The 23,930-nt window shown below is 39.0% G+C and overlaps 1 protein-coding gene across 5 annotated transcripts; it reads left to right on the plus strand.

Moving 5' to 3' along the window:
• The first annotated feature begins 5,633 nt into the window (after nt 1-5,633).
• Nucleotides 5,634-19,424, plus strand: LOC149017678 (branched-chain-amino-acid aminotransferase 3, chloroplastic-like). Of its 5 annotated transcripts, none has more exons than XM_089152000.1 (11): nt 5,634-5,878; nt 5,968-6,067; nt 7,187-7,245; nt 7,843-8,017; nt 9,526-9,702; nt 9,792-9,923; nt 10,041-10,139; nt 10,503-10,619; nt 11,197-11,292; nt 18,104-18,216; nt 18,888-19,424. In XM_089152000.1, the coding sequence occupies exons 2-11, from the start codon at nt 5,993-5,995 to the stop codon at nt 18,997-18,999; spliced, it is 1,155 nt and encodes a 384-aa protein (XP_089008126.1). In that variant the 5' UTR covers nt 5,634-5,878; nt 5,968-5,992; the 3' UTR covers nt 19,000-19,424. The 5 variants fall into 5 exon arrangements, with proteins under 5 accessions (XP_089008126.1, XP_089008128.1, XP_089008125.1 ...); XM_089152002.1 differs by having other exon boundaries at nt 5,977-6,067; XM_089151999.1 differs by having other exon boundaries at nt 5,634-5,872.
• The last annotated feature ends 4,506 nt before the right edge of the window (nt 19,425-23,930 follow it).

Genomic DNA, 23,930 nt, shown 5'->3' on the forward strand with positions numbered 1-23,930 from the left:
GCCACATCAATAAACAAGTTTCTTTGATTTGTCTCTCACTTTCCCACCCCAAACAACAAAACAATCTACTATTTTGAGATTTAAAGGAGAAGTAAGAAATCTACACTCATTTCAAGAATTTTCCTGCCCTTTTTTTTCCATCCCACCTTTATTCCAGCAAACAAATGCAGCCTTAAATAAACATAAAATGTTAAATCCATTCATTTTTACGTAAAAATATGAAAAGTTAAAGGTTTTTTAATAGAAACTATAAATATTTAAATAAGAAAAGTCACGAAAAGATAAACTATGAAGTGTCTGTGAAATATCTAACGTCGTGGCTTAATGGTCTCAAGGGATTGGGTTAATATAATAATGAGTTTTTTATGTATGGGTCCTCTTAGTATATCATAAACTAATATTTGGTCCTTTTTAGTGCAATATATCGTGTCTAGGTCCCAACCAAACTAACACCATCATATATTGTTAAATGTTTTTTAAATTTCAAATGTAAAATGACAAAATACCCTTCAAGCTATTTAATGACCAAAATACCCAATTACATATCATATTTAAACTCCGACCGTCACTCCAACTTTTGAGATTATCACTATTGCAACTCTCACCGCACCTCCATTCAAGTCTCCAACCTTCAACTTTAAAAAGTAGGAATATTTGTTTTGGCCAAAACCCTAGAAAAACCCTTTCAAATCAAGGGACTTTTTTCAACATCCTTTTTCAGTTCCAAAACAATCGTGGAAAACAACATTGATCTAGTTGATGTCAAAATTGAAAAACCAAAACGGTTTGGCCCTTTATAAAACTAGAAGCAAAACAACAAAAGATGGGTAAATAGCATGGAGGTTGCAAATTCGAGTGGAGGTGCGGTGAGAGTCGCAAAGGAGAGGGAGAATGATATTAGAAACATTGCCACTAAAAAATATATAAAAATTGTAAATGGGGGTATTTTGGTCATTAAGTATTAATTAATATATAGTTTAAAAAATATTATGAATAGTAAAAGGCATTTTATTCATAACATATTGTATTAAATAATCTGAGAGGTATTTTAGACCCTTCAGGCAAGGAACATAATATCGCCGAATTTTGGTGATATCGGCGAGTAGCGAATCGAACCCCACCCCGAAACCGACATATGCGAGATATCGCCATTTTATCGCTTTACCACCGAAAGTAACAATATCTCGCTGATATTTTCATGAGCACAAGAACCGGGAATTATGGCGACGACGTCCTCCATCTCTGGCCGTCAACCAGTAATGGAAGTGAACCCCCACATTACTCCTTTGTTGTTCTTTTCCCACGCATCTCTGTCGCACGGTCGAACCATAGATGTCATATCTCGCTGAAATATTGGCGAGATATATCCATATCGCTCGTCGCTACCTAGCGAACCGGCAATATGGGGCAAAACTTCGCACCCTGCCTCCAAGTTTAAAATTTAAATACATTTAACGGGGGTTGAGAGTGATAGTCTAGATGAAACTTATGTTACACTAATGTGACCAACTTCATTTATGATCCACTCAAAATATATACGTAAAAATCTTTATAATAATAATAATAGCAGCACGTTTAAGATGTATCAGCTACCAGCTAAGACTATGATAAGTCAAGTGGGACTGATTTAATAATGTCTGTCTATGTCAAATATTGAAAAAACGTCCCATGAAAAATAAAAAAATATGGAGTAACGAGAATCCTAGGTATGTCTTTTTTTTTATTTTTTTGGTAATAAGGTATGTCCATTCAATATGCACGTTTTCAACTTTGCCATATTTTGTACGAAATGTGAATATTTTATATTCCCATAAGAAAAATTGATTCTTAATATATGTATGATATTCAAATATAATATTAACCAATGCCCTACCCATATATCGATGACTTTATCAATTTTCCATATAAATCCACCATAGCAGATCAGGACGTACGTCTTTGTGTGCCATCTACCGTTTATTTGTTCATATGCTACTAGAAGTCGGATTTAAGTTTAATTTTCTTTTATAGTTCTAAGTCCAATTTAATAGATGCGAGTGCACTTCTAGAACATTGGGAGGCAATCTCTTATTAGAAGCCTAAAGTCTTAGGAAGTCTGTGGTTCGATCCTCCATTCCCTCTAGTCCCCCCCCCCGGCCATCACATTCCCAAAGGGTTTGTTCTCTGTATGCCCTCATTTACAATAATATATGAGATCAAGATACATTATCTTGTTAGGGATAATGGATGCACAACTCTCTGCCCCCAATTCTTATTCTCGTGATAGGTTCTCCAATCTCCTACAGAGATTGATATCTATAGATTATCCCACGAGATTATTTATAAGAAAACCTAAAACCCTAATCCCAATGTAATTACGATTTTACCTCAGTATTAGTAATTAATTGACTCAAACCCTATTTGAATTACAAATACAATCAAAACCATAATTACATGGACCCACAGAATACAAGACACCTAAACCAAACAACATTATGAAGTGTTTGAGAGCTAGAAACATCTAACATGGTGGTTGTATGGTCTCACCAATTTTTTTTACTAAATTTATTCTATACATTATTCGATGAGATCAAGAACCTTCCATGTGCCTTTTTGTCTATCTTAAGAAAAGGAAGAAAAAAATTGGTATTTATAAATTATATCAATTACAAGTATAAAGGTTCATTTTTTTTTAAAGGGGCCATGAATGGAACTAAGTAAAAGGGTATCTTTTCCATATAAATCCACCATAGTAGATCAGCACCTATATATCTTTATGGGTTACCAACCATGAATTTGTTTGTATGCTATCAAAGGTCATATCTAAGTCCCAATTTTTATTTTCTAAGGCTCTGAGTCCAATTTAATAGTAGATAAAAGATCAGATATGAGATCCCAAGATTATTTAAAATGATAAATCTCTACTTTTCAGTTAAATCCTATTTTAATGGACGAAAATCTCATTCCTAACTATCAATAGTGTTCAAGAAGTGACTGAGAAAGGCACTGGAATCGGTTTCTATCAGTTCCATTTTTTCAAGTTCTAGTCAGAAATCATTGCCTGAACGGCTGAACCCAAAACCCAACTGAGTTCGATTTGTTGAATTTAATGCTATTCGACCATGTGAGAATTAGGCACTTTGTCGCTTAAATAAGCATAAAATGTTCCACCAATGGATAAACTAGGAAGTGTTTGAGAAATATCAAACATGATGGGTTGTATGGTCTCGCTAAAAATCTTTACCAAATTTATTCTATACATTATTTGATGAGATCGAGACTTCCATGTGCCTTGTACATATATATATATATCTATCTCTAAATAAATAAATAAATAAAAAGGAAAAGAAAAAGAAATCGATGTTCATGAATTTTATAAAGTATGGGTAAGAAAATTCAAATATTTCAAAAAGGGACCATGAATGGGAATAATTAAGTAAAAGGGTATTGATATAGGAGCTCAGTTTTGTGATAGCTTTAAATAGTAATGAATGTATTTATTTGAAGTTGAGCTTCATTGCTGCATAATAATTGTGCAGTGCTAAACTGTCTATGGTCCAGATTTATTTTGGCGGTCAAGACAATTTTTTTGAGTTACATCACTAAAAAAAAAAAAAAAAAAAAAAAAAAATTAATTTATTTATCTCTTTTAGAGTAGAGATGGAAGATAATACAAGCTAGAATGATTGGACATTCTTCATGCATTAGTATTTCTTTCTTGAAAGAAATTTGGATTCAAGTCTCATGTGACAATTTTTTGATCAAATAGAACTACGGATACTTCTAAGTTCCAACTGTTCCAACCTTGTTAAAATGAGTTTAGGACATCAAAGCCATTGAGTGTGGATCATCTCCCTTGATTGGAAGTACTATATGCTCTCCCGACAGTTTTACAACCACAAACAATGTGATTCCCATAGATAAAAATTAATAAAAATAAATAAAAATAAAAACCATCACCTTCATTTTGTAGGCCTCCTGTAATTTTAGGCCTCCTGTAATTTTTTTTATCAATAGCCATCAGAGGGTTGCTATCCATCAAAGGAGATGATTAGGACTCAAAGCCAATTGCTTGGCAAATCAAAGTCAGGTTTCCTTGTCTTCACCCTTTTTTTCTTAGTAAAGTCCTTTCTTCCATTTTCATTATATTCTACTAATGAGACAGACTATCACGAAACATTAATTTTACGTTTTTATGGAAAAAAAAAATCAAAACACACGCTGCATTTTTTTTTTTATGAAAGAACATTTCAGGGTACCTCTATAACTATTTAAAGCAGTGGAGTATAGAATAAGGATTTAGAAGGCTTCAACCAACGGGAGTTGGTCCAAGTGCGTATCTATGTTCGCCTTTGTGATAAGGTTTTTGTATTAAAACCTTTTATATGCAAAATAATCCGACCTTGGGAGACTCACCCACTGTTGTTGTGGTTGCTAAACCACTTTTCTAACACCGAATTAGTTAGGCCAAAGCCTTGGAAACCTGGTTTAGCAACAAAAAAATAAAATGGGAATTGCTTCAAATCAAAGCTTCATGTGGGATCCATGGGATTGACTATTTATTGCTAGTTCCCTTAAAAATCATGACACCGATGTCGATCCTAAATTTGTTTGTGATGCAAGTGAATTAAGCTTTGCGATGATAATACAAAAAAACATTTGGAATTCATGCGATCTGAACTACTCAATACAAAGGAGGTCCTTCTAATAATTTCTCTATCTCTACATTTTCACGATGTGATATCTAGTGAAGCTACTAAGCGATGGCATTTGGCCTTCAAGGATTTTATTTTAGATCGATGATTTATATTCCTAAATTTGTTTGTGATGCAAATTTTTTTTTGGTTTGTCAACCCGGTTTATAAACTTGGGATCGATAATACAAAAAGCATTGGTTATGCTGGGTGAGTCTCTCAAACAAAGGAGGTCCTTCTTGCATTCCTCACAAGGATTTCTACGATATGATATCTTGCTTAAGCAATAGTGATACATCAAGCCTTAACAGGATGTTATCAACCCCGCTGGTTATCATTTCTCTCTGTGTCTTTACTGATAACTAATCTGTGACTTCTTTTTAATTACTCATAATGAAAATATTCATATTGAGGTTGGGGGTATTTTGGAGGATGCATTACTTCTATCCTCTACTTGTGTTTCTTCTAATTTCTTTCATGTTTGTCGGGATGCCAATGGTTTGGCAGATTTCCTAGCAAAGAAGGCTCTGTCTATTCCGAGTAAGACAATTGGGTTGTTTTCCAATCCTTGGTTGTGTAGTCTTTTGCCAACTAGGTGGTTTAATCGATTGTTTTTATTCTTTCTAATAAAATATATATTTACTAAAAAAAATAAAATTAACAATTTCTATTTTTCATTTATATTTTCATAATTAATTTTACTAGGAAAATTACTAATCTGACCTCCACCATGCAAATCCTTGACGCTGCAGCAAAACTTCAAAGACGCATGGGGAAATCCTCTCTGGCATGGGCTCCACCTGTGCAGTAATGGCTTTACTGCTTTTAGCGTTTTCTTCCTGCATAAAAGTATAAAACTTTCGTTCCCATCCTCCTTAGAAAAAGACTAAAGTAACCTTCTATGAAGTCTACATTTACCTACCGTTAAGAAGTTGATCAGTCTTACGGCTCTTACGCGATACAGCCAAGCTTTGGCTTATGTGCGCCAACGTAGCTCGTCTATCCAAATCCATCACAAAAAGTAGCAAAGAGGCAACAACAATTAAACAATAACTGTTTCAGATTCATCGTTTTCCTTCAGTTATTTCTCCATTTTCCATCCGTCCTCCCCTATATAACTCTTCTTCATTCTTTGCATTCAGTGGAATATCATATCACGTCGTAAATCTATATTAATTCGGAAGCTCCATCACTACACGGTTCTTGTAATTCAGACTCTTTTCATCTTTTTCTTCTCTTTCTACTTGATTTTTGTCTCTGGTTAACCTGAATTTCGGTTTAAATCGTACTGTAGTTCTTCAAGAAAAGGAGAAGCAATCATGTTGCAGAGGAGTAATTCAATCAATCCTACAAGTTTGATTTCCTTGTCGAGATATGGTTCTTATTTTTCCAAGGTTAGTTCTTCTTTTATAGTTCATTTTGATTTTGTTTCTCCGAACTCTTCCTGTTACGATTGCTTATATGTTCGTATAACTTACGTCTTCATCCGATTGTTTAGTAGTTAGGCTAAAAGAGCATTGTTTTCCTTGGTTTTTCATTGCTCCATCTTTTCGCTCCCCTGTTTTCTGTGCTAATTAGTTCTTTCTCTGGAGATCTTGTTAATATACGATTCCATGTAGAACGGATTAGTTCTTCTCTACATTCCGACCCGCCGGAGAAGAAGCGTTAAGAGTTCAACTTCTCTGCCTTCGGATAAGTTCTGAACAAGCCAGCCTTTGGGACCGCAAAAGTCGCCGTAATAGCTGTAGTTTTCCTTTTTTGGTCAAAATCCTTTGAAAAATCTTTCACATCGGATTCCGGAACATCATTGATTCATTTTTTTTTTGGGTAAGAAGAACATTGGCTAGGAAAATCGGAATTAAATAGGCTCATCGATCCCGATTCCAGTTGATTAATTTAACTGCAGGATCGGTTGACCGAACCGAGATGACCCGGACCAAGCCGAGACAAACGTCCATGGCTTTTTTCGCCTCGTTCTCATCGTCCATCCCTTCCCTGGAAATTCCCAAAATTTCTCGTGGGGAGGCTCCACACTGCTAGCGCCCTCGGCGCCAAACCCCATCTGAATTTCATGGCACGGTGTCGTGACATCTCGTTTCTGCCGATGAAGATGATTCGGTGGTGGCTTTATGCCCTAGACGGATGTGGCTTATCAGTGATCGAAAAAATGAAACCTGCTTTGCAGGGGAAGACCCGGAGATTTGGAGGTTACACGCCTATAAGATGTGGTTAACGATGTTATACTCAACATTCTCGCAAAGATTAAGCGTTTAGAGTAGTTACAGCAGGTGCTCGACGAAGTGTCTAAGGGGAACAATTTACATATATCATCATGGATGGCGTGAATAAAAGGAGTTTTTCGAGCTACTCTGGCTGATTTTTTTCGTCCAAGTTATTACCTGTTTCTCTTATGCTTTTTTTCCTTCATATTCTGCCAGCATTTTGCTTTAATTAGAATGAAAATGTGATATTGAATTTGACAGGCAGTTGACTTCCTTTTTGCATCCTTGCAGTTCTTTACTTCTCAAGCTGCACCTTCTCTACAACAAGTTTGTGAACCTGCTACTTTCAGGTATATCTGATATGTAAAATCATGCTATTTGATCCTATAGTGATGTCGTGCCTCCTTCAAAATTTGTTGCTATTTTTTAGCTCTAGAAATGTTTAAGTAGGCACCTTGAGAGGTGATATGTACTTTCTGTACTCATGTTTCTTCGTGCATATTCTGTAGTGTGAGGATTCCTAAATGGATCAGCAGTGATATTTCCTGGCTTTCGACCTTTTGACTGAACTTTAGATCCCGCTATGTTTGTAGGACTTTTCATGAGTCAACTAGTTTCTCCCATGCACTCGTTGTAAATTTGTAATACATAAGAAGAAGCCATAATTCTAAATGGCCATTTATAAGACATCAACTAGTTGGTTCTGGGGCTTTAGCAAACAGAGTTAGTGGCTCACTGCCCAACTTATTGTTTTAGTATCACTCTATTTGCAATTTTACTTTGTAGTTGCTGGTTATGTAAAATACGATGGTTTCATCCATCCCAACAGATGTCAATTTGAGCCCATCTTTATGTGAATTTCTTTGCCTGCATTACATTTCAACTGTTTCCTTCCAGTGAATGCACTTCTTTTCTGGAACTAATATATCTTGGTGAAATTGTAACAGGGGAGATGATGAATATGCTGATTTGGACTGGGATAACCTTGGATATGGTCTTGTGCCCACTGATTATATGTACATGATGAAGTGTTCAGCCAAGGAGAAGTTTTCACATGGTGAACTCAAGCGCTTTGGGAACATTGAGTTGAGCCCTGCGTCCGGAGTCCTAAATTATGCACAGGCTAGTATCCATTGATTGTTTTCAAAATATAAATTAGGGATTCTTTCCCCCCATCACTCTCCCTAGCGTACAATCTTTACTATTTGTCACATGACAACACATGGCTAGTCCTTGTAATAAGAGGGCTAAACAATCATCTCATTGGTACAATTTCAGCTAAACTATGCAGAGAAAGTGGCTAGAATTATAAAAGATGCCATTTTACATTCATCTCTGTTTGATGGCATTTTGGTAATCTCCTAAATAACTTTGAATGAGAGTTTGAGCAATGCTCCTTGCTTATTTTGGGCTAAAATTTGGCCATTGACATGTGTGTGTGGTCCTCTATTAGATGGACGAACCCAATATTACCATGTGGCAAATGGTGAAGTGTTGTATTTCACTTGCTTAGTTAAGTCCAAACAGAGTTCCTCAACAATAATTGTAGCCTTGAAAAATGGAAAAGGTGTGGTGGGGAATGAAGAGGAGGAAAACAGTGATCAAAACCATGGTTCAAGATCTCGATCGAGTTGGCGAGATCTTGGTCGACATATGGTCTTTTTTTTTGGGCCAACTCGATGGCCCATCTCAGTGAGTTTTAGGGTCTAGATTAGGCTCAAACTTGGTAGTAGCCTAATTTTGGCCTTCTAAACACATTGGTGGATGTTGGATTTGTGAGAAAACAACCCTAAGTATGAGTTCTAAGTCGACCCTAATTGTGAAACCGAAATGCTGTAGGATTGGAGATGTAAGGTTATATAACATGTAATATAGAACCTTAAAGGCATATAAATAAAAAGCAAGTGTATTAAATACATCAAATAACTTAAATGTCATCAAAATTCCATTCATATGAATCTCACAATCTTGACTATCGAGAATAGAACAATAAAATTATTCAACCATTATAACTTTTATATAAGTCATAACTCATAAGTTCATAAGACAAGCATAGAATGGTTGATCTTCCTTTGGTGTTGTAGATGTGCTAATAGTAGTTGCAAGTGAAAATCCCGCTGAAATCTGCAAAAAATTGGGAGTTCTAGTAAGATATGGTGAGATCTGAGGAAAGTTCTGGCGAGATAGGCGGGATCTCGAGTGAGATGTGGGAATCTGGCCCTTCATCTCGTCTTGCCTTCTTAAAAAAATGAGATATCTTGAGATCTCGCGAGATTTCAAACCATGATCAAAGCAACCTCCAAGGAACATCCCCTACTAGGGGTCCGTCCCTTCCTCATTTGGGATAATTCTTCTTCAATCAGATTTTCTGATTGAATATTATGAAGATTCAGAATTATACAAGCATATCAAAATCCTGCTTTAAACTTTTTACTACACAAGATGAGCATACTTTTTTGAAACTTTTTTCAAGATCCCATGAAAACCGAAATGCAGCTAGGTTTCCAGACAGAGGCTTTTCGTATGGTGTCATAACAATTAGGTTTACTTGCCGACCTAGTCATAATAGACTTTTAGCATATAAAGTTAGAATACATGGTGCTGTGTTTTACTTTTCAAATTTTAAACAGGGATTATTTGAAGGTCTAAAAGCATTCCGGAAAGAAGACGGTCGTATGCTTCTCTTTCGCCCAGAACAGAATGCTATGCGTATGATAACGGGTGCGGAGAGAATGTGTATGCAGTCACCATCTGTTGAGCAGTTTGTTGATGCCGTGAAGCAAACCGTCTTGGCAAACAAGCGCTGGGTAATTTTCTTTTTCCTTCTGGAAGGAATGCATCTACCACTTAATTTTTTCTTCTAGTTTCTCTTTTTGATTTGCAATTTTGGAAATAGGTACCTCCTCCTGGAAAAGGGTCTTTATATCTTCGGCCTTTGCTTATGGGAAGTGGAGCTATGCTGGGTTTGGCACCAGCACCAGAGTACTCATTCATCATCTATGCTTCACCTGTTGGAACCTATTTCAAAGTAAGTTTACTTCTCCTTTTTATTTATTTATTTTTCTTTTCCCATTTAAATTTCAGAGTGAGGTTTTCATTGATAAATCAAATTTCTGTCTGGCAATATTGTTTTATTCTGGTATAGGAGGGTTTGGCGCCCATTAACCTGCTTGTGGAAGACGAATTTCACCGTGCCACCCTTGGTGGAGCTGGAGGTGTGAAATCCATATCCAACTATGCTCCGGTAAGCAACACTTTTGTATATTCTGGGTCCCTCATCCTAACATCCTAACACCATCCAAGAATTATTATTGTGTGAAAGTGCTGATACTTAATTAGTCTTATTTTACCTGAAAATGGTAAGTTCTTTCCAATGTCTTTTCAGTACTGTCAAAGATCAACCCTGTGACCTAAAGAAAAAGACTTTGGTACTGCCCCCAAAAAAATCTCAGTAAATATTTCTTGAAAATTCTCTCTGTAACTCCATTTTTGTTTCAAGGCAGAGTGCTATTGAAGCTTTTCATCTCAAGGTGTCTTTTTGCCTTCCATAGTCTTGTTATCTTAATGCCTATCTTTGAATTTCTTGCCTGTGGCATCTTTCTTGCAGGTTCTGAAAGCACAGTCTCAAGCAAAGAGTAAAGGATTCACTGACGTTCTATTCCTGGATTCTAAGACAAAGAATTATCTGGAGGAGGTTGCTTCTTGTAATATTTTTATTCTGAAGGTATTACTAGTTGGAACAATTGGTAGTTTTGGTTCAAGTTCCTGTACCTTAGTATTGTTCCCCGACAGAAACTATCCTGCAAAAGGATAAAATTGTCATTTTTCGCTGGGGGCCTCAGTGTTAGATCTTTTAAGTTGTACAGCATCCTGTATGTCCTCGGTAATAGATAGAAATGGGCCCTCATTGGAAGTGATGAATTTTCCAACTAAAGATAGGGGAGAAAATGATGAAGCTCCAAATTTGGAGATAGGTGAGTAAGTAAGACTCAATACATTAGAATGGACAAAATGGTAGACCTGGAATGTAATAATGGGTCATTGCTTATGAGATGGAGGAATTGTGAGGACATTTGAGAGGACATAAGGTCAATAGTTGGGGATTGGCTCACAGCTAATAAAGGTAATGTAAAATATATATATAAAAAAAATAAAAATAATAACTTAGGGTTCTCTTTGCAGATGATTAACTTCTTAGCTTATGTGAAGTTTTTTTGGTGTTCCAACTTTTCTCCAGCCCCATCTGACTGGTTCTTGTATTCAGACAAGTCTTAAGTACTTCGCTGTTTCTATTGTTGTAGGACAAAACTATTTCAACACCGGTTTCTGGTATAACTGTTTTACCTGGAATCACAAGAAAAAGCATCATTGACATTGCTCGTGATCATGGATACCAGGTGATCATTCTTACAAATTTTGACACTTTTATGAACCTGGTTTCCTTTAATTGGTGTATGGAGGTCTAGATTGAACATGTGCATTATCATGGGAAAGTCTACTGAAATGGTTGTTAGCTACATATATTGTGAAGTGTAAATCACCTAAGTATACATCCATGTCTAAAATGGAATTTTCTTTCTGCATTCTTTTGTCTGGTAGATTCTTTCTTTCTTTTCTTTTCTTTTCTTTTTTTTGTTTTGTTTTGTGTGTGTGTGTGTGGGGGATGAATGAATAATTAAATTAAAAGCCAAAAAGGAACAATGGATGAAGGGGGGGGGGGGGGAACCAGCCATCAAGGAGACCAGGGAGAGTAGCTAAGGGTCTAAGACCCCTGGAGACAACAATGAGCTTGTTCCTTGTCATGTCAATAGAGCAAAAACATCAAACCGGATGACATTCCAAATCATGTCAATAGAGTAGGATTTGGATGTCCATCTTCTAAGATTGCGTTCCCACCACAGATGATGGATAGTGGCACAAAAAGCAAGCTTACCAATCCAATCGCAAATGGAGGAACCTGAAGAATTTCTCAAATCCCAAGACCAATCCCGAGCAAAGCCAAAAGAATGCTGCAAGTGAAGCCAAATAGAAGCTAGGGCTTGTCCTTAAAGGGAATTGGAAAAAAGGCAAGAGAAGAAAAAGTGCTAATGGTCCTTTGAACCATTCCAACAAAGGATGCAATTGGGGCTAACTGGGATATGGTGGCTAATGAGGAGGGATTGGGTGGGGAGGGCAAGGTTTAGGGCTCTTCAAAGGGTTAGGGAGTGACAGAGGGATATTACCTTTAAACCAAACCAAAGGGAGCCAAGAGGGTTGGGGGGAAGGGGAATGAAGGAGGTTCCAAGCTGAGGAAGTGGAGAAGATTTTGGAGGGGGACGGGAGACCTAACAATGAGGTAATGGGGGGGAATCCAAAAGGGTAGGAACTAAATCCCAGACTTAGTGTGAGATTAGGGTGTGGGGAGGGGGGACCAGGAGCCAATGGAGATGAAAGAGGAAAGAGGGGTGGACTTGGGGGATGCAAGTATCATAGACAGTGTGACGGCCAAGGAGGGTAAAAGAATGCCCATCAGATGCCACGGATCGAGCTAGAAGAAGGTTGAGGAGCCACTGGAAATAAGGGTGGAGATCGCAGAGAGAGCGTGTGGTCTTAGCAGAAGGAGCTTTCTCCAAGCCCAGAAAGAGTTGGAGGGTATGGAGGCGGACCAAAAGGAGTCCAATCTAAGAAGGTAAGAGTAGACCCAATGGACTCAAATGGAATCCTGCTTGGAACAATTTTATAGATGAGTTTAAGGAGATAGGTTAGATTGACATCCAGGATATGACGAATACCAAGGCCACCTTCCATAGTTGTTAAGGCGTCACCTAGGCGTCCGGGCGTCCTCCGGGGTCGTTAGGCGACCGTCGCCTTATTGTTAGGTCATAAGGCGGTCACCTTTTATTTTATTATTATTATTATTTTAAACAAAATCAATAATGCCAAATTGAAGGCAGAGAATCAATTCGCAATTAGAACCTAATGATCCATAATTAGTAACCTATTCCAATTTGAAAACTAGCATGTTAAAGCCTAATGATCTCTACCTAGGACCTTGTTTGTTGAAAAACCAATTTTCTTCATTACTGTTTCGTCTTTTTCAGAATAGAAGGTTCATTTGCTACCTGAAAAAAGAAAGAATAGAAGCTTTATTATCACCAAGACAGATGAATTCATCAATGTATGCCATATAGGATGACTAGAATATTATCTTTTTTTTTCTTTCTTCCATAATACATTTTCATTTACAATCACAACCAAAATTTCACTTAAAATGCCTCGACCACCTCAAAGCGCCTTGGAGGGTGCCTTGTCGACTCATCGCCTCAACTAGTCTAAACCGCCTCGCATCTCCTCATCACTATGAAAACGATGTCACCTTTGGATTTTGGACGCGTGGTGCCCTAACGGTGGGGCGCGGCTTCTTGCTCTTTCAAGGACAACACAAGAGTGATTCCATGCTGGTGGTGGTTTGGGGTTGGAGATACCACACCATAGGTAGGATTGGAGGCGGTGATGAGCATTATCGACTGTGGGGAGCTTGCCCTTCCAAAGTTGAAGCTTCTTGCGGATGTGGTCGAGCATGGGGGCGGTGGTGAGGGTTAGTCTCCAGGATAGCGGTGACCGGTAGCGATCGGGAGGACCGGTTTGCCGTGGCCGGAGGGGAGGTGCACATAGTCCGATACCGGAGGAGTGTTTTATCAGATTGACCCGAGGTCAAAGGGAGTCGAGAGAGGAGGAGAGGGGCTTGGGATGGGGAGATGGTCAAGTGATCAGCTTTGGAGAAAATCATTAAATCATCAGTGAAAATAAGGTGAGTGAGATTGAGGGACTTAGAGATTTGGGAATGGGGGAGATGAGGAGCTGGTCGGTTTTCAATTGGAGGATACGGGAGAGGATCTCCAAGATTAAGGAGAAAAGGTAAGGGGAAAGGGGGCACCTTGGCAATACCAACAAAGAGGGAATACCCTGCGGGGGACCATTAGTGATGTGGAGGTGGGGGGGGGTGAATATGTAGATCTCAGTCTAATGGATAAATGAGGGTGTGAATCCTATGGAAGATAGGACATCACTAATGTAGTCCCAACATATAGAATCAAATGCTTTATGGAGGTCAACCTTCAAGACACCAACAGGGGAGTGGGAGGACCTATCAAAGCCACGAATGATCTCCGCACAGAGGAGAATGTTATTTGCAATACTACGACCAGAGATAAAAGCGGATTGGTTGGGGCTCCCAAGTAAGGGCATAACCTTCTTGAGCCTATTCATTGGAAACTTAGAAATGAATTTATAGAGGAGGTTCCAAAGGGATATAGGGCGGAAATCCGAGAGAGAGGCAGCACCTGGTTTTTGAGGATGAGACACAAGAAAGTTTGATTAATGGAAGAAAGGTGAGAAGGGTTGAAGAAGAAACTACGAATGGCTCTCACAAGGTCTCCCTCAATTAAATCCTAAGAGGCAAGGAAGAAGCCCATACTGAAGCCGTCAGGCCTTGGAGCACGATTAGCTTTATGGGATTGGATGGTCAGGAGGATTTCTTCAGAAGAAGGGATGACACAAAGAGATGAAACAGAGGAAGGGTCAAGGAATTATTGAGGAGACCAAAGGGAAAGGGGGGGGGTGTGGGGAGGGGAGGGAGGGAGGGAAGAGAAGATTCGAGAAGAAGGAAACAACTTCAGACTTGATACTAGGGGGATCGGAGATCCAAGTACCGTTGCTATCTAGGAGGCTGGGAATGGAGTTATAATTTTGGCAAGCTTTGAGGGAGCGATGTAAGTAGGCAGTATTGGAGTCCCCGAGCTTAAGCCATTTGATTCTAGCTTTCTGGCGGAGGAAACTTTCCTTTTGGGAGACAAGGGAGGAGAGATCCATGGAAAGGGATTTCTCATTTTCCGCCAAGGAAGAGTTGAAAGGGTCAACTTTAAGGAGGGACTGGACTCGGAGGAGATCCGAGTGACAAGAATTGACCTTAGAGGAGATATTTCCAAAAGTGGAAGAATTCCAAGTACGAAGGGATGCTTTGGTATTCTTGAGCTTACGGGCAAAAGCTATGAGGGGGAGAGAATGACAATGGACAGGCTTCTCCCAAGCCTTCTTAACAATGGGGAGGAAGGAAGAGTTGGAAGTCCACATATCAAAGAATTTGAGTGATTTAGTACCCAAAGACGGGGGGGGGGAAGGATATGGACTAGACATGGGGAGTGATCAGAAAGACTAGAGGGGGAGAAGGAGACATGGGAAGAAGGGAAGCAAGAGAGCCAAGAATCATTAGTGAGGAAACAATCAAGTTTCAAAGCAATTTTGGCAGTTCCTACCTTGCGGTTATTCCATCTAAGGAGATGGTTCGACCAACGGAGATCAGAAAGACAAGAGTCATTGACACAAGAGTTAAATGCATCAATCACGGTAGGGTGAGGAGGATAACCACCAACATGCTCATTGGAAAACCGGACAATGTTAAAATCCCCACCAATGCCTCAAGGGTGACCCGCAATGGAGGAGGAGATTGAACGGATATCCGTGATTGATGATGGCGAGAAAGAAGGGGGGAGAAGTGGAGGAAGTGGAGATACTGAGATGCATAAATTGTGGAGAGGAATTTTGGAGAGAGATTTGGAATTTAGAGGGGTCTTAAAGAATCCATATACGACCATTGGGGGAATGAGCATAATTAAAAAGAAAGGACCAAGAGGGGGCAATAGCTTGAGCAATCCAATGGACATTAGCACAATGGACATGGGTCTCAAGGAGAGCACAAAGGGAAACTTTTTTAAGGGAATTCTTTACTTCCATTTGTTTAGCAAGGGAGTTGATATCCCTGACATTCCAAATAAAAATGTCAAACATTGTAACAAGAAGGGGGTGGGGCAACCATATGGCTATTGGGGCTGTGGTTAGCATTGGGTGGGGGGGGGGGTGAAAGCTACTTCCAGATGAGTAAAGCAAAGAAAAGGGGGGGGATCTCACATAAGGTGGAATCCAAAGGGGAAGGGATTTCAAAAAGATCTGGGCCTATAGATGAATCGAGATAGGAGAAGATGGTTCTGGGGAGAGAGCTTGGGCCAAAGTGGGGGTAGCTGTGTGGTTATGGTGGGCTGTTGAACAGTTCAGAGGACTAGAAGGGTTAAAGAAATTCAGCTAAGGGATAGGAGGGTGGGTCCATTAGGCGGAGCAAGCGGAGGCCCATTAAGGGCAAAGTTGGGGCGGTAACTAGGCGTGGGTCCAAAGAGGTTAATGACACAAGGGGGGTTAGAAGGTTGTGTGGACCCCACACACGGGGTTGGGGGTAAGGGTAAAATGGGCAAAGCGGTAGTGGGGTTAGCTGAAGTTAGGGATAAATTCAATGGGACATCAGGGAGGTTTTCAGGTTCAGCGGAAACGGCGAAAGGGGAAGGAGGGGTAGGCAGCAAAGGGTCAGCAGCATTATCGTCTTTGAGGTTTGCAAGATTATGGAATGTTAGAGCTCAGTAGTCAAGGGTATGAGACAGGGTTACCTGCAGTGACCGGTCGGCAGCGGAAGGACCATCAGTAGCAGAGGGTGAGGCAACAATTTGAGTAGTAACAAGGCCTGCCTTCAACTTCAGGTAGCAGACTGGTAGAGTCAGAGAGATTCTGTGCTTCCTGGGGAGCAGAGATCGTGGGACATTGCTTGTGACGTCTTTTTCTCCTTCGGTAAGTGTTAGCAATCGAAGCTTTTGGCGGCACAGTTGCAGTGGAAACAAAGATACTGTCAAGAACATCAATAGTTTTTGGCGGAGCAGTAGGACTTCAAGGGGCGTACGGTCATTCAATGGCGTTGGGTTAGCTGCAGGGCTGAAGTGAGAACAAGCTGGCAGAGACGACGAGTAAACATTAGAATCATGACCAAAGGAGGAACAAAGGGTCGCAGCGAGCAGGCACCCAGTTGTAGACAATAACTTGATCGTACTTCAACCCATTATCATCTTCGATTGAGAGGAAAGATGGGAGGGGCTTAGCATCAGGAAACTCCAAAAAAATCCTAGCATAAGAAAGTCTTTCCATGTTGAGAGTTTTTGCATCAAAGTGAAGGGGCTTTATAATTGCAGATCCAATGCGACTCAGACAATCATTATTCCAGAATTCTAGCGGGAGACCAGGGAGATTGATCTACAGGGGAAGGATTCTGAAGTCGACCTTGTGGAGAGGCAATGAAGGAGCCCAAGGTATTATGAAAATAGGAGAATTACCGACGAACCAAAGGGGACCTTCCAAGGCATGGGGCTTGCAATCCGGAGAGGCAAAATTGAAAAGATAGATATTCGAATCGAGAAGGTGAGTTTCCATGAGGCCTTGAGCTTTCCACTGTTTGGCAAGAGAAGATTTGAGGATACCCGTGGGGGGGGGGGGGGACAGGACCAAGGAATTGGCCAAGAATGGCAGATTGCCATCGGAGGATTCCAATGGCCATAGAGGAAGCGGGGCAACAGGCTAAGGGGACAAGGTTTGCAGAGGCAGGGGGGAAAAAGTAAGGTCTAAATCAGTAACAGGGGGATTGGGGGAGAGGAAAAGGGAGCTCCAGGGTTTAGCAGGAGCGGTGGCAATTGGTGGAATAGTCTCAGTAGAGGTGGGAGACGAAGGGCTGGAGGGAGTGGAGGGGGGAGTAGTGGAGGGGGGAGTAGCTGAGGGTAAGGGAAAAGGAGATGCCATGTGCAGTGCCCCTTCAGTACCTTCCAGTTACCAGGTTCCTGGATGTTACCAACAACAGAAGTTCTTCAAGGGGTAGTTTCACATGTCTGGTAGATTCTTTTGTGAACCTGATTTCCTTAAAAGTTACTTGCGACTACCTCGTGGAAGTAAAGAACTCTGCTGTGGTTGTGTTTTTTTTTTTTTTTGATACAAAAAAGATGTTCACATCTTTAATGTTGCCTATGAATATGAGTCTAAGGGAGCAGTTGGGGACTGAGGAGTGGAGTGATTCTTGTAGCAGATCAAAGTTACAAGCATTTGTCGACTGATGAATATATCATGCTTTTTCTCCTTTAACAGACTGCTCAGATGAAGTGATCCCCCCCTCTCTCCTCTCCTCTTTTTGTCCACTGAGATTAAAATTGACTTTACCATGCTGGCTGTCAACATATTCCATGCATTTTCAATTCCATATATGGCTGGTTTGATGTTTCTTTATTGTGACTGTTAGCTTTATTCATGTTTTCGATTTTCCTCTATAAGGATGCAATTGAGAACTGAACAACTTTGCAATTTGATCAGGTGGAGGAACGGCCTATTCCAGTTGAGGAGCTTCTTGAAGCAGATGAAGTTTTCTGCACGGGAACTGCTGTTGTTGTGTGTCCAGTAGGCAGTATTACATATCAGGGTAAAAGGTACACTGCAAAACTTTTTGTGCCTTTATTTTGTATATGTACATGAAAAAAGGGAAACTGCTGAAAGAAAACACATCAAAGAATTAATATATGTCTGAGTAGTTAGATTGCTGTCTTTTGCATCTCACTATTCATTATAAGAAATTTTGCTTCACATACAGAGAAGCGCATCATAGCTGTAGAATTTTCCTTAATGGTGATTGAAACTTCAGTAGTTTTCTCTAGGTATGTGACAATACTTTAATGTCGCATTTTCTTTTATGGGTGTGGGTTCTCTGAGCAAGGATGTGCTTCTGTTTTGTACATACGAAAGCAGTGGAGTCATCTCATAAAAGGAGGAGAGAGAGGGAGAGGGTGCTAGTCGAAAACCCTCAGCTCAGGGAAACTTTTCTCTTATTCTAGGTAGACTTTTCCTTTTTTTTTGGTAGAGATTATTAGGTAAAACTTAGAGGTGACAATTATGTGGCTTAAAAGAAACTATATCCAGGACAGCTACTGTTGCATTTTGACATTTCTTGAGTGTCTAGAAATAAAAACAAAGGATCTGAAAAATAAGTTGGTTATTCCTCAAAAATAGATACTCTGTTCTTGTAATATGTAGTCACTTCTGTTTGCTCATGTATCTTTTCTCTAAGCCATAAGTTTTTGACTATCTACCAATATCTGTGCAGGGTCGAATACAGAACTGGAGAAGGTTCTGTGTCTCAGGAATTGTACTCAACCCTTACAGGCATTCAAATGGGTCTCATTGAGGATAGAATGGGTTGGACTGTTGAAATTTGAAGTTCGTCTCCCATCTTATGTGGAAATGAGGGACTACAAGGGTTTTACTTGTACATAGTGCTGCTGCTCTTTTATCAATACCTGATACACCCACTTATGTTTTCTTGTCCGTGTCCTTGAGTGCCATTTTCTTGTGGGTAAGATTCCATGGTAGTGTTGTACTTCCAAGTTAGGAAAATATATATTAGAAACAAGATATGTTTCCATCTAGGGAGAAAAACTTTTGGCTAAAAAGGCTGGTTCTCAACCAAATTAGAAGTTCCATTTAGATATGTTTCTGTTGAGCCAAACTGGAAATTGTTGCCTTGGTGGCGCCAGTAAGGTTCTCTTCTTCGTCTTCTATAATGCCTGTATCATATTATACTTAAAGCTCTTCCTTTTACAAAGTCGAAGTTAAATTTATTTATTTATTTATTTTTTATCAGAAAATTTTTTTTTTTTTTTTTTTTATTTTTTTTTTTATCTCCCTCTCCCTCTTGTTTTTTTTTTTTTTTAAATTTATTTTATTTTTTTTCCCGAAGGAAAACCAATCCACTGGGTCTTCATCAAAATCTATCAGTTGTCGAATACAAAAACAAAACCTGTGGTAGAAAACTCAGGTGGAGAACAATAAAGATCAGTATTCAAATTGCAGCAAAATTCATACTTATAGGGTTGCAGCCCACCACCAAGTTCCAGGGGCCAGGCTTGAAAGCCCATTGACATATTCCATTGGAGTAAGACAATGCCTCATTACCTAGAACTCTCCATATAAGGTGATCTCTAGAATGTCTATCTATAAGCAAATAGAAGGTCCCAGAGAAGATTGTCAAGCCAAGGCTGCGAAATTTCTTTTTAGTAACTGAGGTTCGTTATTTTGACTACATCTTTAGGGAGTTAGCTTTCACATATAATTTAAACATAAGGCGGGATTTTGCCCCCAATCCCGAGAAAATACGAACTCTTGTGCGAATCTTTTGTCAACTTAAGCAACCCCCCCTAACCCTAAAGCTTCGATTTTCTCCAAATTTATAATATCTTCCACTGAAAGCATCTTAGAATGCATAATACTCGTTTTAGTCACCTCTTGATGATAAGGGATCACAATATTTCGTTTTTTAAGATCTCAACATTTGAATGCCGTTGGTGCTAATGTTTGCCTTATTTTTGTCATTCAGATGCATTCAGACTCCGAAACAAATCCCCAAAAATTTCTTATTTGGTGAAATTTAGCTTCACCAGTAGGAAATTCAATTAACCAAAAGCTTTGGAAGAACCTTGAGGGCCCTAATCGTACTAAATTGTGTCTCCCTTCTTCCTCATCAATCAAATCACCTGAAATATGATAGAGCTCTCACAGTCTCCATCAACCAAATCCCCACCAACCTGTAGAAATGGAAAATTTATATTTTGACGCCCATTTCCATTTTTAATTTTATTGGAAAGGGAGAGCTACACTTTCTAGCTTTTGCAAAGTCCACCTCCGGCAATCATCAATTAGATCCATCACCTTAATAATCATCCTTGGCTGCTAGTGACTATTGGTTTAACCACCTGCAATCAATCAACATCAGTTAGGCTATAATCCCAGCTGTAATGGAGAACCCCTTGTAATCCAGGCTACATAGAGCTCTCAATTTCAACTCAGTTCATGCACCAAGGATCTTAGAGACAACCCACAACCCAATTTGTGCTGTGTTTCGTGTGTCTAAGTATTTTATATAATTAGGGTTTGCATGTATTTATAATTGAAACACACAACTTTTGAGTAAATTACTCGTACATATGTAATCTTGTAATTATATAAAAATTAGGGCTTTGAATATTGTCTTTGTAAGATCATCTAAACAAAAATCGCACTTTGTAAGAGCTGAGAGCAGTGAAGTTTTCACGAAAGAGAATTGATGGATGTAGATAATCTTGTTGAATCATGGGTAAATTTTTTACTATTGCAAATGTGTTTTGCTTGTATTCTTCTTTATGTTTGCATAACCCGTCTCAACACAAAGTGTGGTGTGATTCATGGCCTTTGAATGGTTGAAGTATTTTTGACTTTTGCCCTCTAACGATTGCCTTGTTACATACATCTCTTTAACAAAACAGTAAATTCTCTATATTCAAATCCTCAAATGTACAGTAAATTCTCAATATTCAAATCCTCAATTGTGTAGGGCCACCATCTTATTGTCATAATATAACTTTCAAAATATCTCTCCAAGGATTTGTTTGGTTCCTTCTATTTTGTTGTTTATGGAACGGTTGTGATGATGGCTTGCGTCAAACATCCAACTTAAAATAAACCTCGAGAAAAAAGTTGGTTTGAGCTGTTTTAGACTCTTTGCAAAGATTTCTCCCTTTCTCTTCAAAAAAGCTTATTTCAAACATGTAGGTCCAAGTTTGGAAAATCAGAGACAATAAGGTAAATTGAGAGGGAAGAAGGGTTGGGGTTGGCCTACCATGAAGACCATTTCGTTACTTGCGTGTTGAAAACGTTCAGTGAAGATTTTGCTTTAGCTACCTCTGAAACCTTGATGGATCAAGTAAAAACAAGAAATAGAGAAAGGGAAAGGAAATCAAAGGGCAGCTAGCACAGCTAATGAGGAAGAAAATGGAAATGGGCAGGAAAAGAAAAAAAAGAAAGGAAAGCAAAAGGTTAAAGGAAACTATCTTATCTTTGATGACCTTTCTACCTGGAACCAAGTCTTTCTCTCGCAGGCAATGATACCAAGCAAGAGCAACCCAGTGGTTTGGTTGTTGTATATGGGAAGAATGTCTATTGACTTTTAAATTGTAGCTCCTTTGATTCCCTTTTCATGAGACTAGGAAAAGTATGCCATGTTAAACTAAACTATAAAAAGATGAAAAGGAAAGCAAATAATACACAAGTTGGGGAAAAGTTACTTCATTTTGGAAGAAGATTATAAGCCAGTCATGGGGCCACCCACACCCACACAAATACGAAACTGCAATAAAACCAAATTGGTCAAATGGGTGACGCCAAGGATGTCGGCACCTCTCATTTCTTTCAGTCAAAGTTTAAAGTATCAGTATTGAGTGTCCTATCAAGCAAAGCGAATTTTAAGAGACTTATAGCTTTGTATCAAGTATTGTATCAACATATCGTAAAGTGAGATACTTTAAACTTAACTCTTTTTTTTTTTTTTGCATTGAGGATAGTTTTGTACTTTCAAGGAGTAGGGATTCTTTACAAGGTACACAATATCACCGAAATTTGGTAGTTTCGGTTCATGGCGAACCAAAAGCAAGAGCAAACCGTGAACTGGTGAGACATCGCCTAATTTAAGCTATATTTCGCCATTTTATTGCCAAACTAGGCAATTTCTTGCTAAATATCGCCGAAAAGGGAGATCAATCAGAAAAGCAATGGAAGCGACGGTTAGTAAAATAGCCGCTCCAACTTTGAATGAACCAACACCTTTATTTGGTGATTCAGGACTTCCTATTGGAGTAGTAGCGATCAAAGGAGATGGTGCAGATGGTGAAGTTGGAGACTTAGAAGATGGAGGAGGTGATGGTGGAGATGAAACCGGTGAAGAAACTGGAGATGGAGTAGATGCCGGTGGAGGAGTCGACTTAGGAGAAGGAACGACCGCTGGAGTAGTTGCTGGTGCTGTAGTAGGTGAAACAATCGATGCTTTCATTGGCACCGGCGTTGCTTTATGTACGGCTCCTAGAGCCTGTGCAAAGGTTGATACCACCACCATAGCCAAAACCATCAACACTATAGATCTCGAAAACGCCATTGATGGATGGATTTACTTTCTCTTTTTCTCCTTTAGATCTGAACAAACAAACAAGCAACAAACACGAAACTTGCCGATATTTCGGCGAGATTTCACCATAACCCCCGGTTTGCTGGGTAGCGAACTAGCAATACCCAACGAACTTTCACACCTTGATTCTGTATCTTATAAATCACCAAAACATTACATGTGTAAGTGAATGATTAGGGGTTTTGGATTTTCTTTATAAATACTTGATTGAACTCTCCTGTGGACACTGAAGAAGCTGGATTAGTATCAGGTTTTAATGCAGTGTTAGATGCCCTTTTCATTCCCAATGACAACAAAAATTTATAACACTAAAAAAAATCCAGATTTAAAGTCTTGATATGTGTTGTGAAAAATAGCAACACAAGTGTACGCCATTGTTAACAAGTAATACAATGATGAAGTAATGATCGTTCCTTTGAGGACTATCAATTGATTATCAAACTAATTATACCAATTTTGTTCAAACAATGAAAGAGAATTATCATTTACCAAATCGCAAATTGAAATAAATTGAAATTTGTTAATAGCTAAAAGCCTAAGGATTAGATTTCACCATAACTAATCCTTCCCACTTTTGATCTATCTTTATAATCTAAAATAATTTTTTGATTGATATTTGAGATTCCCTTTCTTATTTACTAGTCTCTCTTGAATACTAATAGAAATTCTCTCAAATTGTTAATCCACTATATCTCTACGTGAATCATTACAACTAAGAGATCATTAAGTTCTATGAATTCCCATATAACAACTGCACAAATCATGTAAGTATATTTCTATCCTACATATAACAACTACTCTAACAAACTAAACACATAAACCCTCTTTCAGTTCATTATGATCCGTCCATAAAATCTACACATCAATATGGCCAAGCTTGCTCAAGGGGGTGGGAGGGTGGGGTGTAAGGATCACTAAATTGTGTGGAATGAACTCACCATCCCCATTGCTGCTCCTAATTTAGTTTTTCTTGTGTTTGCTCAGGTTCCATTTATTTCATATAGTTTCAGACCTTGAATCCCCACTTTCTAAAGGTATAGAAAGAGGAAAGGAACTGCTCATTATGGAAAGTTAGGTTTTCTGTGACTCTTAAACAGTCTTCATTCAAACATCTCATAAATAAGGACCCACTGGTCCAATGTCATCAACAGGTTCATT

This window comes from Hakea prostrata, chromosome 4 (genome assembly GCF_041222555.1).
Source record: "Hakea prostrata isolate BN-2017 chromosome 4, UWA_Hpros_2, whole genome shotgun sequence".
In the NCBI taxonomy this organism is placed as follows: domain Eukaryota; kingdom Viridiplantae; phylum Streptophyta; class Magnoliopsida; order Proteales; family Proteaceae; genus Hakea; species Hakea prostrata.

Excerpts from the sequence above, each read along its gene's own strand:
- LOC149017678 (XM_089152000.1), top strand. The coding sequence starts at position 5,993 with ATGTTGCAGAGGAGTAATTCAATCAATCCTACAAGTTTGATTTCCTTG. Across the intron at positions 8,018-9,525 it reads GAGTCCTAAATTATGCACAG|GGATTATTTGAAGGTCTAAA; the intron begins GCTAGTATCCAT and ends AATTTTAAACAG. Across the intron at positions 11,293-18,103 it reads CTCGTGATCATGGATACCAG|GTGGAGGAACGGCCTATTCC; the intron begins GTGATCATTCTT and ends CAATTTGATCAG.